Raw genomic sequence first — 15,034 nt, 5'->3', positions numbered from 1 at the left:
CTGTCTTTTAAAAGAAGATAATGACAGACATGACTTGATATTTACAGGTAGTGAATTCCAAAGGAACGCACCAGAATAAGAAAAACTAGTTTTAAACAAATCGATGCGGGGCCTTGACAAGGCAAGGTTATTTCGAGTGTTTGAATAATATGACGGAGATGATTTGAAGAGTCGGTTGTATAAGATATGTTGGAGAGAGAGAGAGAGAGAGAGAGAGAGAGAGAGAGAGAGAGAGAGAGAGACAGAGACAGAGACAGAGACAGAGTCAGACAGACAGACAGTGTGGCACTCGGTGTGTGCGTGTGTGTATGTGTGTGTGTGTGTGCATGTGTGTGTGCGTGTGTATGTGTGTGTGTATGTGTGTGTGTGTGCGTGTGTATTTGTATGTATGTGTGTTTGTGTGTGTGCGTGTTAGTCCCACCAGTCCCAAAGGAAACAAACTAGCATCGGTCTCGAACAGCAATATCAGCAGAAGAGACGATACACAATACCAACCAACCAACCAACCAACCAACCAAACAACCAACCAACCAACCACCCACCCACCCACCCACCCACCAACCAACTAACCAACCAACCATCCAACCGACCAACCAACCCACCAACCAACCAACCAACCAGTCCCCGACAGACCATCCCGTCACTATACGTACATAATACCAAAGAGAACAAAACACAAGAAGCAAAGAAACACAAATGTGCAAAGAAGTCAGCAAATAAACAAACACTGAAAAACACAATTCTCCCATTAAAATAATGTCCGTGATTTTATTTCCAATCATTGTCTAAGTCCAGGGGCGGATCTGGGGGGGGTGCAATGGGTGCAATTGCACCCCCCCCCCCCCCCAGCGGGACAAAAAAAAAAAAAAAAAAAAAAAAGAAGAAAAAAAAAAGAAGAAAAATGTATCACCTGAAAATAGCACTTTACACGCTCAGATTGCACCAGATTGCACAATTTTGCTTCCTTTTTAAAAAAAAAAATTCCGGGGGGGCATGCCCCCGGACCCCCCTAGCATGCTCGGCGCTTCGCGCCATCGGTTCGGCGCTTCGCTGATAAGATACAAAAAAAAAAAAAAGAACTTTGCACCCCCCTCCTTTCAAAACCCAGATCCGCCCCTGAAGTCTACTAATAAACCCGACCACCTCTAAGAGAATGACGGACCAAAGACCCGCGACTGAAGTCATACTCGAAGATGCATGCGTTGGGAGCGCCGCTAGCCTTGACACTGCATGATCCAACCCGTCACGTTCATGTTGAGAAGGACCATGGGAATGTCGTACAGCTGAGTGTACTCAATGGAAGGGACTCTGTTGTTCCTATAGCCCCAGTCTAGCTCGAAGTAGTACCCACCCAGGTGGGAGATTTGTCGTGTGCCGTCCACAGCCGGCCAGTTGATCTAGAACAATGAAAAGCTTGTGACTGCCGGAAGAATTTAGTAAACATAGTCAATACAAAATATCATAACGTACAAGGTAAACGGGGACATCGGAACTGAGAAAGTTATCTGAAAAGCTTGTTAAGCCCCCGACTGCCGGAAACATTTAGTTAAAATAGTCAATAAAAAAAATCATAATGTACAGCAGTGACATCAACACTGAGAAACTGGTCTACAGGGGAGGTAATCATCTTGCTGTATTGTAAAGGACAAAACACAACGGTTATTTCCCTTGTCACAGTAATGATTTTGTCATGGTAGCAAACACGTATCTGATACGTATTTTGTCAGTCAAGGGGGAAATCAGGGTTCTCCAAACTGTGGGTCTCTGCGTCCTGTACGCGCACGAAGCCAAAGTAAGTACTCGAACTTTTTGAAAAGGGTCCCTGGACACACTAAACCTTAAAAGAGTGAATGAAAGATATGGAACTAGGGACTGCAGGTGTGAGGAACTAACACGATAAAAATAACAATGTACTCATTGCTTGTATATTGTATTGAATATGTTTTTATCCGTCATATCCACTCTATTATTATGTGACTTCTATGCATTACATGACACAATGTAAATTTGCCCGAATAAAACATTTTTGAAGAAAAAAAAATTGCACTCACCAGAAAACAGTTTGATGTTTCAGTTAAACAGCATGTTCCTTTGGTCTTGTTGCTGTTTTCTGGTGAGTACATGTGTATTGACTTTATCTTGTTAGTTCCTCTAACCTCTAATCCCTTGTTCCATTTCCTAAAAGAGCGGGGACCAGAACGCACATGTGCTTTATCATGGGTACCATCAGCACTGACTTTTTAGGCTGTGATCGTCTGCTACTTTCCATACAGACTGGACAAATAAACCAAGAGATCACCTCATACGACATGGGTTGGTCCAGATTGTAGCCTTTGACGACAATGGACCAGTTGGCAGGGGAGTGAAAGGAGCAGTCTACGACAATGGGTTTGCCGTAGGTGGCGCGGATCTGGGCAGCCAGGCTGGACTTGTACTGCTTCGTGGTGCACGTGAAGTCCGAGTCCCAGGCAAAAGAGATGACCTTCTGCACTTGGACACTGGCCACGCCCAGCGCTCGGTCCACCCTGCACAAGAAAAGACAACACGGTCTTGATAGAAATCCAACAAAATCTGTCTGTTTTGTTAATCGGCTAAAACTCCAACGGCTTTTACGAATATATCCGTTATTACCCCACCATTTAGGCAGCCATACGCCGCTTTCGGGGGAAGCATGCTGGGTATTTTCGTGTTTCTATAACCCACCGAACTCTGACATGGATTACTTGATCTTTTTCCATGCGCACTTGGTCTTGTGCTTGCGTGTATACACGAGCAGGTTAAAGCACCAGCAGTTCTGCACCTTAGTTAGCCTGGGAAATCGGAAAAATCTCCACCCTTAACCCACCAGGCGGCCGCGGCCGGGATTTGAACTCACGACCTTCCAATAAGAAGGTCGATATCTTATCCACTAAGCCACTGCGTCCAACAATATCTAATAACAAAGAGACAATAGCGCTCTTTAGGAGTTAGGATTAACCAATCCCCTTGCACGAGAGAGAATAACAAGCATTTAATTAAACAAGCAACTTTCTTTTTGTTTCTCTTGAAAAAAAAGGCAAAAATATCTGTCTAATCTCCTTTTATTTATAGTTTGTTATCCCAATTCTTTGTCCCTCTACTTTAATAGACGATATGGTCACAGTACGTGACTAGTAAACTTTCTGCTTTGCCAATAATGTCGTGTTCAAGTACGTTGCAGTAATGTCTTGTTATAATGTTGGTGTTTTTAGTGTGTGTGTGTGTGTGTATGGGTGAGGGGTGTGGGTGGGGGTGCGTGCGTGCGTGTGGATGTAGTGTGTGTGTACGTGTGTGTGTGTGTGGGGGGGGGGTGCTTGCGTGTTTGTGTTTGTGTGTGTGTGTGTGTGTGGGTGTGTGTGTGTGTTTGCGTGTGTGTGTGTGTGTGTGCGAGTGCGTACGTGTGTGGATGCGTACGCGCGCGTGCGTGTGTGTGTGCGTGTGTGTGTGTGTGTGTGTGTGTGTGTGTGTGTGTGTGTGTGTGTGTGTGTGTGTGTGTGTGTGTGTGTGTGCACGCATGTACATTTGTTTGCGTGTGTGTGTTCGTGTCTTTGTTTTTGTCTATCTTTCTTTGTACCTTGCTTTGGATGCTCTGTTCTTCTTCTTCGTCTTGGCGTTCGCAGAGGTTGCACGATCAGTCCAGCACTGGTGATAAATGTTGTCGTTTTCTCCAACTCCTGTCGACTGCCATATAGTTTGGTCTGCAAGGGAGTTGGTGACGGCCACTGTTGAGCAGCTCGCCCATACCGGAGGCGTTGGTGTCGACAGGTAGACAGGGGTCGTCACGCAGGTACTCGAAAGCCTCCACGTTGAGCCACAACTCCAAGGACACGCCGTGTTCACCTTGCACGGTGTGTCTAAAACACGCGGGGACAGTTAAACAGCACGCGGGGACACGCGGGGACGGTGAACTAGCACGCGGGGACGTTATATAATAACATTCTGACTATCCTTTATTTATTTTTTTTATTTTTAATTTTTATTTTTTTTAACTTATTTTACTTTCTTTTATTATTTTTTTTTAAAGTCAGAATGTCATAAAATTACGTCCCCGCGTGCTATTTCACCGTCCCCGTGTGTCCCCGCGTGCAGTTAAACTGTCCCCGCGTGTTTTAGTGTTTTGAATAAATAAAGGATAGTCAGAATGTTATTATATAACGTCCCCGCGTGCTAGTTCACCGTCCCCGCGTGTCCCCGCGTGCTGTTTAAGTTTGCCCGCGTGCTGTTTAACTGTCCCCGCGTGTCCCCGCGTGTTTTAGACACACCCCACCCAATAACGCTTTTGTTGAGGGCAGGTGTGTTTTTGAACCTGTGACTTTATACCTAGCTATTCTTTAAAACAAACGAGCCCAGTTTTAAGCAGAACGAAACAGCTCTTTTAATGACAACAACACTGCCGAGTTATACATTCGAGTCATACTCCTGAAAAATGCGACAGCGTTTGGCAAAGAGTACATTCGTCACAGAAAACACATAAGGAGCTACGAGATATATATAGCTAACACCCTTCGTCAAGGGAGAACATTTACTACTGAGATTAACATGTTCAGCTTTTTAGAATCTACATGGTCAAATCTACCTACATGCCAAATTGTTTAAGAAGAATAAAATAAGAATAAAAGAAGAAAGAAAGAAAGAAAGAAAGAGAGAAAGAAAGAAAGGAAGAAAGGAAGAAAGAGAGAGAACGAAAGAAAATAAGACAGAAAGAAAGAAAAAACAAAAGAAAAAAAAGGGAAAAAAAAAGGAAGAAAGAAAGAAAGAAAGAAAGAATAAAGAAAGAAATGAAGAAAAAAAAGGAAAACTAGAAAGAGAAAAATATAAATAATAAACAAACAAAAAACAACAAAGAAACAAACAACACAAGCAAATTAGTAAACAAACGGGTCTGCTTTTAAAATGAACAAGAACCCATCACTGCCGCCTATGAGAGAATACTCAGCAGCCACCCAACCCGCTCTTCCCCTTTCTCCTCCGCATCATCGTAACAAATGCACCCGCTACGTACAAATGAACACATTTGTAACACAACCATCAACCGTGAGAACTCTGAACGGTAGACAGATTCTGATCTTTTGAATCAATGAACAAATCTGCTTACACTGATTGGGATGACAGTAGAACTAAAGACTCCATCAGATTAGTGTCACTCTAGGTGGCATTAGTGTCGCCTTTTTCAGGACGATTAAGTTTGCTCGGTGAAAATCTAAATGAAGTTATCTGCACTTTTTTTGAAAGTAATGCGATTCTGCAACTGGTCACATCCGAATCAGGTTAGGATTTTTCCTCAGCAACACGGCAGGTCAACTTGACCCGAAGCCCCTGGTCCCGTTCGCGACGGACACAATGGTCTAGTGGATAAGACGCGATTCTGCAACAGGTCACATCCGAATCAGGTTTGGATTTTTCCTCAGTAACACGGAAAATCTGTTTGACCCGAAGCCATTGGTCCCGTTCGCGACGGACACAATGGCCTAGTGAAGAAGACGCTGGCCTCCTATGCGGAAGACTGAATGTTCAAATCAAGTCCGCGCCTGTTGGGTTCAGGTTGTAGATTTGTCCGATCTCCCAGGTCAACTAATGTGAAGACCTGCTAGTAGAGACATCCAGATTTGCCTTCGTCAAAAGTTCGTGAGTTCCGATGTTCGCGAGTTTGTTGAAGTGGTGACGTCACATCCCGTCACGGTCACCACTTTCTAATTTCGGTCCAGATCTACGCGAAGTTCTTCGTGCGTTCGTCTGTTTTTCGAAACAGTGATGACGAGTAGTGTTATATGACGAGTCTTTTTTATCGGAATATTCCAGACATCTGAATATGCTGGGTACACAAGCAACACTGAATTTTTTTTCGATTTTTAGATTCATTCCCAACTCTAAAACAAATAGGTCTAGTGGAAACAAGTGTCTTGTGCAAGAGAGATCAAGGGAGATAATTGGCAGGATATGTCGACCGTCGACTCAAGTTCTGAGTTTTGTGTGGGTATCCGTGTTCATGCACTACGCCTCCAAAATGAACAGTTTACAGATGCACAGCCCACAGAAGCGTCGTAAAGATATTAAACTTTAACACTGCGCACATAAAACATATTTTTAACATTATGAAAAGGACTAAAAGTACTCACGAAGATTGGCAAATTTGCTGATTGAGGTTCGTCAAACATGCCTTTTTCACCACGCAGATCCCGATCTTCGGCAAGCAGTGGTGAGCGCCAAAAACCAAGCGCATGCGCATTGAGGCACAAAGTTAAAAATAGAGAGGAAATCCCCACCACCGACGAATGTTCGTCTGACGAAGGTTGAATCTGGATGTCCCTAGTGACTTATCCCTCGTCGTGTGTACATGCAAGCACAAAACCGAGTGCGCTCCTGTATTCCATGTTAGAGTTCGGTGGGTTAAAGAAATACGGATTTTTTTGTACTAAGCAGGTATCCATTGGAATCGGCGTATTCATATTACTGCCTAAAAAACGGCGAAGTTATAACGGTCGTATACGTTAAGACCCATTCAAAAGACGTTGGAGTTTCAGAAGAAGAAAAGCCCATTGAAGGGAGTAGCTTACAATAAATTGTCAAATGATGCAGTAGATGGCACGTTCAACAGGTCGGATCGGAATAAGTCATACTGAAAAAGAAGAAAATAGCACGCACGCCCACACGCACGCACACACGCACACACACACACACACACAAACACAAACACACACACACACGTATGAACACACACACACACGTACGCACACACGTACGCACACACAGACACACAGACACACACACACGCACGCACACACACACACACACACACACACACACTCCACTTCCTCAATTCCTAGTCAGCCGCAATCCATTCATTAAAATAGTGGAATGGACGAATCGCGAGACATAGATTTCCCATTGTATGTGTCCCCTCTTGTCGTTCTGCTTTTCTGTGATCCAGTAAACTGCGTTGTGTTATTGCGACTTTGACTCCTTCATTGTCACGTTTCTGCAACCACGCAAACATCCGTTGTCTCACCTTCCCTTGACACAGATGATATCCGGATAATGAATCATTATATCGCACAACTATATATTATAGCTACACATCATACACAAGCTGACAGCAGTTCTACTGTGGCAGTTATAGGAGTAACACAACAATCAGCCACATACAGTGATTCTGTACTATACAGGTTTGTCAACATGGTCGTAGGTCTTCAAGCATGTGCTGTTCTGCTGTTTTTCTCGGTGAGTACAGAGTTAAACACATCAATCTTTAATGTTTGGTTGCGGCCATGCGTCTTGTACAGGGAGTCAGATGCTGTAATAATAATATCGATTGCACATTGGATATTCTTCTTTGAGCTACGTGACGTCCGAGTCCGACAGAAACTCATATTTAGGCGAATATCCGAGACTACAGAAGAGTGCATGTTTCATATTTGTGCGCGTTTAATCGTAAACGAATAAGAGGACTTCAATCTTAAATCGATCGATACATAATGTTATTGGTATTTGTGACCAAAATGTGACATTTCACACAGATCTGGTGCGGTTTCGGAGGAATACTTCCTCGGTCTGTGTAAAATGTCAGATTTGGTCAAAATACAAATAACGTATAATGGTTTTGGAGCGGTGACAGATATTGACCATAATTTATAATAAATGGATTCTGTTTAAAGATATCTTCATATAAAAGTAGGTAGCATTGTAATTTACCACATATCTGCGCAGGCTTTTACTTGTGGTAAGAGTATCTATCAAATATTCCACAGCCTGTCAGTTTTTTGTCCAGAATGGGAATGTTCTGTTACATATGGTGTACCTGGACACCTATGTCAACCTAAAACATTAATTTAGTAAAAAAAAAAAACATCCCCACCCAGCACTGAAAACTGACAGGCTGTTGAATTTTGGTATGTGACCAAGTGACAAGATCCTGTTGTTATATGTACAAACCTGTACAGATATGTGGCAGAGAAAAAACAGAGAGTGAATGGAAAAGCCTGTTAATGTACAGCACATACACAGACAGACAGACAGACAGACAAGCGACGACCGAAGAGACAGACATACGACATACAGATAGACCTACATTGACAATAACATACGATTATACCCAACGACATACGGGCAAAAACTCACCGTTCTGGCTTGATCAGCTTCGGCATATCTGTGTTGTTCTGCTTCTTTCGGGAACATGGTGCAACCTTCAAACAGAAAAAGATACGGTTTTTCCCAATGTTAAATACTGACAGGCAAGGCAGACACACAGACACATACACAGGCACACACACACACATACAAACACTGACACACTGATACACACACACACACACACACACACACACACACACACACACACACACACACACACACACACACACACACACACACACACACACGGACATACGTATTCAGGCAATGAACTTTTTACTTTAAATAAATCAGGCCATGAACACCAGAAACCGCGGTCTAGTTTGAGACAACAACTAAAAACTTAGACAGATAGAAATAAAAGGTCAAACACAAAAGGACACTTCTGCACACTAGAAACAAAAAAGAAATCATCAGTCTACAGTAAAATCAGTCATACCAGTATCTGAACAGTTTTCCCTTACCCCTTCTAAACTGTCACACCAAAAGCTAAGCACAAAAATACAGCTTGACGTTTTAACAGAAATCATGCAAAGGGAATGAACTCGTGACCACCCGTAAAGTGTCTATTCTGCGGTTGTTCCCCTTGACCTTAGTCGCACTCAAAGCTCACAGTTGTTTCAGACACTTGGCTTATTTAGTACCAACCAACCACACTCGTTTCGTGCCATATAAGGAAGTGCTACGTCACAAATGCTGCGTACACGTCATTTCCGGTTGACGGTGAAACGAAGTTCACATCAAAAACACAAACGACTTTCGGTTTGTTTGTTCGTTCATGGGGTGAAACTCCCACGGCTTTTACGTGTATGACCGTTTTTACCCCGCCATTTAGGCAGCCATACGCCGCTTTTCCGAAAGCATGCTGGGTATTTTCGTGTTTATATAACCCACCGAACTCTGCCATGGGTTACAGGATCTTTTTCGTGCGTACTTGGTCTTGTGCTTGCGTGTACACACTGCGGGGGTGTTCGGACACCGAGGAGAGTCTGCACACAAAGTTGACTCTGAGAAATAAATCTCTCGCCGAACGTGGGGACGAACTCTCGCTGACAGCGGCCAACTGGATACAAATCCAGCGCGCTACCGACTGAGCTACATCTCCCCTTCGACTTTCGGTGATTTGGGCGATTCTACGAATCTACTTTCGTTGACTTTGTATTCATGTTTTGGTTATTTCTAAATGGAGAACTTTAATGTATTGGATATAGGTTACCTGATTGTTATTTTAACTGTTCATGTCTTCCTACTTTAAGGTCTGGAGTGGACGCTTAAGTCGATCTTTCACTGGATTTATGTAGCATACATGTCCCTAGGTTCCGCTGGGGAAAATCAAAGATGGCGGCCAGGAGCCGATTGCCGCTTCACCACTTTAGAGTTCTATGTCTTCCCTAATATAGATAGAATACTTATATTTATAGGGCAGACCTTAATTTGTTAACTGTCTCACTTTGAACAGTTATAAATACCGGCACGGTTGGCCTAGTGGTAAGGCGTCCGCCCCGTGATCGCCGGGGAGGTCGTGGGTTCGAACCCCGGCCGGGTCATACCTAAGACTTTAAAATTGGCAATCTAGTGGCTGCTCCGCCTGGCGTCTGGCATTATGAGGTTAGTGCTAGGACTGGTTGGTCCGGTGTCAGAATAATGTGACTTGATGAGACATGAAGCCTGTGCTGCGACTTCTGTCTTGTGTGTGGGGCACGTCAGTTATATGTCAAAGCAGCACCGCCCTGATATTGCCCTTTGTGGTCGGCTGGGCGTTAAGCAAACAAACAAACAAACAAACAAACAGTTATAAATGTTATGAGTAGAGCTTCGGGTTGCAAATTAATCGCACATGTGTTGTCAGCGCTTCTTCTGCGAACAGAATGTCTCTGCCAGTGGCGTCTAAACTGCGAAATTTACAACACGCACTGTTGAGTTTCGTTGTCAGCGCATCCGAGCGGGCAAGAGAAAATAAAGGGCAAGCGATTCCCAGAGCGCGGCGATTCCCAGAGCGCGGCGATTGCTTTTCGGTTTCACTAGCGCAGCGATTGTTGACGCGCTTCATTTTTGTATCAGCAACATTTTGAACAACAATAGTTTGCACCTACCTCTATTATATTATCTCACGTGAATTCATACACCACTTTACAGTACCAGCGCTTACATGGAATGAAGAAGAAAACCGGAGCGTGCGAACTTACATTGTTGGCCAAGTTTAGAAGCCATTGCAAAGACATGTAGTGATATGTCTGCCAAATATTCAAGGCCGGAACTTGGGCATGTTTAGACATCGGCGCAGCGATATATGGTGAACGCAGGTGAAAGAGTGAGAGAGAGAGAATGGTGCTCTGTTTTTCGTTTTATTGACAGTTTTATTTCTCAAATAGATCAGATAGGTGTAGCTGTTGTAAACTTTGCGATTGTGAAGGAAATGTAACAGCAGAATACATCGCGCGTCGTGAATCGCACCGCTCGCAACGCTGCACAACGCGCCGCGCGTCGTGAATCCACTTTGAAAATGAAGTGGCGAAAGGAAAGTGGTGGGCTTTGTTCACCTCTCTAAATCTAGCCCATTTTACTGAGCTTTCCCTTCAAAGTTTGATTTAAATTGTGGAAAAACGACAAAGTCAAACGCTTATCTTAAAAGTCTTAGTAAATCTCCTTTTTAAGCAGATCGCCAGACAGCATTAAAACGCACAATTATACCCGCACGCACGCACGCACACACAGGCAGGCAGGCACTCGCACAAATAGAAACAAACACATACACACACACGCACGCACACACACACACACACACAGACACACACACACACACACACACACTCTCTCTCTCACATACACACTCTCTCACATACACACACACACACACACACACACACACACACACACAAACACACACTCACACATGCACACAACGACGCCCATGTACATAGAAACACCCCCTCGTATAAGCGGGGATGAAAGAGTGGTTGCCAGTGACCCAGAACGAACAAATGTCAAAGCTGGTAACTCAGGTTTGTATTCAGGGAAATTTGCACAAATGCACGCACGAGATACGACTTTTCCTTCTATTATCTCTCTTTGGGACTTTCATTTGCGTTAGCTCGGTTTGATATGAAAAACCGAAGAAAAGCCCTGCCATTTTGCACTGAGAAACGTTGGAAGTAGCGTGTTTACTCATGGGTCTCGCTGTAGTACAATTACCCTCACTTACTTCCTCGTTTGTTTCCAAAGTAAGCTCTTTTTCCGTCCCATGCATGCGAAAGTGAGGATGTACTTCCGATGTCGCTCAAAACTTTCAAAGTAGTCGCCAACTACCCTCAGTTACTTCCTCACTTTGCTTCGAAGTAAGCCCTCCTTCCGGCCCATGCATACGAAAGTGAGGCAATTACTTCCGATGTCACTCAAAACTTCGGGAGTTGTCGCGAACTTCTCCCATAAGCATACGGGTCCAGGTCTCCTCTAGCAGCCGGCAGCCAGCTGTCTACATCCCTCCCCCCCCCTCCCCCCCCTCTCCCAAACCCCCCCACCCCCCTGCATTTTTATTTTTTATTTTCATACAAAGCCGGGTTTTCCCGTGTAACATGCCCCTAATGGTTTTGACTGATGGCGTAACATTTACATTTTCTCAGCATTAACAGTTCACGAAATTCACGAAATATTCAATACAGTATAAGTATAACTTCTAGAATTCAGCAATATTCGCGAAAAATAAAAATAAACTACAAAGTTTTAAAAAGATTCACACAAAATAAGAAATACTCACAGTTCCGAAGGCGCTCGCAGGTATTCCCAGTGGAACAGAAAATATCCCAGGTGAAACAGTCCACAGCAAAAAAACTTGATCGTGTATCCGTTCAAACACAGCACACTCGTCTAACCAAGACCTTGCGAAGAAATGAACCGCTGAGTAGTAAAATTAATGCTGGTGGAAAGGTTTAATGGTACCTTGAAAACCATGCTGAGAAAACTAGCTCAGGAGAAACCACGCACGTGGGATAGGTACATCCCAGCACTGCTTTTCGCTTACCGCGAGGTTCCTCAGGAGAGCTTGGGTTTTTCCCCATTTGAGTTGTTGTACGGCAGACAGGTACGCGGTCCCATGGCTATCCTGCGTCAGGCTTGGACGGACGAAGAAGCTGACGAGGAGGTGCAAACGACAGCGACCTACATCGTGGAACTCAGGAACAGGATTGAGGAGACCTGCAAACTGGCTCAAGAAAACCTGGGAAGAACAGCACAGCGTTACGCGCGAAGATTTGACCACAAGGCACGTCCGCGCAGCTTCAAGATTGGAGAACGAGTGTTGCTACTTCTACCTGTCAAGCACAACAAGCTACAACTACAGTGGCAAGGACCTTTTGAGGTGACAGCGAAGGTGGGCCAGAACGACTGCAGGATCGTGATGAACGGGAAAGCACGCCTGTACCACGCCAATCTCCTGCGCGCCTACGTGGAGAGGACTGCCTACGGGGAGAAGAACAAAGACAAGGAGACAGAGAAGGTTGCAGTCATGATGGACGAAACGAGGGATTGCTCGTTCCAGAGGACGACAAGATTCAGAAGATTCGGGAGGCGGAGCCACCGCGCACGAAGAAAGAAGTCAGGTCTTTCCTGGGCCTTGCCAGCTTCTACAGACGCTTCATCCCGCACTTCGCCGAAATCGCACTTCCACTGACCAACCTTACCAAGAAAGTACAACCGACAGTTGTAGTGTGGACTGATGAGTGCAACTCAGCATTGAACATATTGAATAGGCGACCCACCAGTCAGCCTATACTCCGTCTACCAGACTTAGGGAAGGACTTCGTGCTGAGGACAGACGCTTCAGGGAAAGGACTTGGGGCAATGTTGCTTCAGGAGACGGAGGGATTTTTGCGCCCTGTTTGCTTCGCCAGCCGTAAACTGACCTCGGCCAAGGCAGCATATGCAACGGTTGAGCGCGAGTGTCTCGCCATCGTCTGGGGCATACAGAAGTTCGAGGCGTACCTCTACGGACGACCTTTCTGTCTGGAGACGGACCATCAACCTGTGCAATATCTTCAGGTTGCAAGGTTGGCAAACGCCAGACTTATGCGCTGGGCGTTGATACTCCAACCGTACCAATTCACGGTACGCGTCATTCCGGGCGCCAACAATGTTGGAGCCGATTTTCTCTCTCGCGCTGTAGAGGGGAACATGACTGGGAGCGAAACCGAGGTTTCGTCTTGAAGAGGGGAGGTGTGTCACGGTTTAGTGACATGGATTGAGAAAGGAACACTCTGTCGGGTGCCTTTCTCCAATTGTGATGGAAAGCGCCTGTGCTTGAGTCGGGGTGACGGTATGAAACCGCTGAGAGAGCATAGCGCAGCACGGGGATTTCGTTTTGCAGGGGTTCCACGTGGGTGATTTCTGCTGTCAGGGCAAAACTGACGGTGACTGAACTGAATATGTGACACGCGGAGTCACGTGATATTTTTAAGTTTGTTTTGTGGGGACATGAAACTGGGGACTTCAACATGTGGCGGCCAGAGAGAAGGGCAGGTTTCTTGTTTTCAGAAGTTTGTTGGTTTACAACACGTTGGTGATGCATCATTTCATGACAACGTGCCGTTCTGCATGTACAGTAGGGCTTTTGGGAACGTCAAGAAGGGTCCACTTTTCGCCGTCTACATGTTATTTGACGACAAGGTTGTCAGGTGTGACTCTTGGCTGAGCGGGGGAATTTTCCAACGCATAAAGTAATTCAGCGCAAGAGGGGTATGGCAAGAAATTCGTCGACGGGCGGAAGCTATATCAAAGGAAGCGGATTCGCTTAAAGGAGAGCTACCTACATTAGGCTGTTGAGGTAATAAATTGTTATTTAACGGTGTTGACGAGTCTATGTTTGTGGAATGAAATACTCTCTATTGTTCTTTCCAGGTTAGCGCATAATTTGCTCTTTGTGACGCTAAAATAATAATCTGTATATGTTTTTTGCAGATATGGAGAGAAGGAAGGAAAATAGTCGATTTGTTGTTTTAAAAGTTCGTTTGTGCAGGCCACGTGCTCGATGAAATATGTAAAGGTGACATGTTTGAAGGTGGAGGGTGAAGGGTTGCGTGGAATGTTTAGTGCACCGATGCTTTTTGTTGCAGCCTTTTTCCTACTCATCGGTACCTACCGATTGGAGCTGTATGCTGTAACCTGGTGTCGCGGAGCTGTATGCTATAACCTGGTGTCGCGGTGCTGTATGCTGTTGCTGCTGCTGGGATAACCGGTGAGGCCGTCACCGTCTGCAGGGGTCTTCCGGCAGGCAGTGACGTCACCTACACGACACCCGTTGTCTTCAGCAGCTGAGTGAGGCGCCTGATTTCCCCACGATTCCCTGCTTCGTTCCACGCCAGCCGGCACTCCAATCAACGAAGCAGTAGTGGGGAAGGACTATTTACGGGTCGCCCACTCCGTAACTAAAAGTTGAGTGCACCATGCCATTGCGCCTTTAACCACCAAGTCACCTTGTGTATTTGTGATTTTATTTGAGTGGTGACGACGTGGGTTGTGACAACTGCATTTAACCAGCGCTTTTTACAGACAGCTATATTTCCTGTCTATACAGGGATCAGCGTGTTATTATCATTTTCTAAACTTTGACTGGCATTTGTGTCAGTGACCTATTTTACGTTTTGAAAGTAAAAACATCTTTTGGAGTGAAGTCTCGAGGGAGGTGGCGAGATAGTATATAAACAGGCGTCTGAAACTTATACTTTTGTTGATTCTATCTATTTGTATGACTGCGGCGAGAGTGGATCGTGGTGTGGTTTGTTAGTTAGCAGTAACTAACTGTTCATAATCACCTTTTGGTGATCTAGTGAAACGTGACATAAACAAACAAACTTACCACTTACCAAACATACAGTCAGTGTGCAGATGTGTTTTCAAT

The 15,034-nt window shown here is 44.9% G+C and overlaps 1 protein-coding gene across 1 annotated transcript; it reads right to left on the bottom strand.

Annotated features, from left to right (window-relative positions):
• Window positions 1–1,125: 1,125 nt before the first annotated feature.
• LOC138961114 (uncharacterized) lies at window positions 1,126–8,159 on the bottom strand. Its single transcript, XM_070332714.1, has 5 exons — window positions 8,134–8,159; window positions 3,736–3,872; window positions 2,978–2,984; window positions 2,300–2,525; window positions 1,126–1,397 (listed from the first exon to the last, which is right to left on the bottom strand). Exons 1-5 carry the CDS (start codon window positions 8,157–8,159, stop codon window positions 1,215–1,217), a joined length of 579 nt encoding a protein of 192 aa, XP_070188815.1. The 3' UTR covers window positions 1,126–1,214.
• Window positions 8,160–15,034: the final 6,875 nt, after the last annotated feature.

The sequence above is a fragment of the Littorina saxatilis genome, linkage group LG3 (assembly GCF_037325665.1).
Source record: "Littorina saxatilis isolate snail1 linkage group LG3, US_GU_Lsax_2.0, whole genome shotgun sequence".
In the NCBI taxonomy this organism is placed as follows: Eukaryota; Metazoa; Mollusca; class Gastropoda; order Littorinimorpha; family Littorinidae; genus Littorina; species Littorina saxatilis.
The sequence above is the reverse complement of the archived record's forward strand: the minus strand, read 5'-3'. Positions and strand labels throughout refer to the sequence as shown.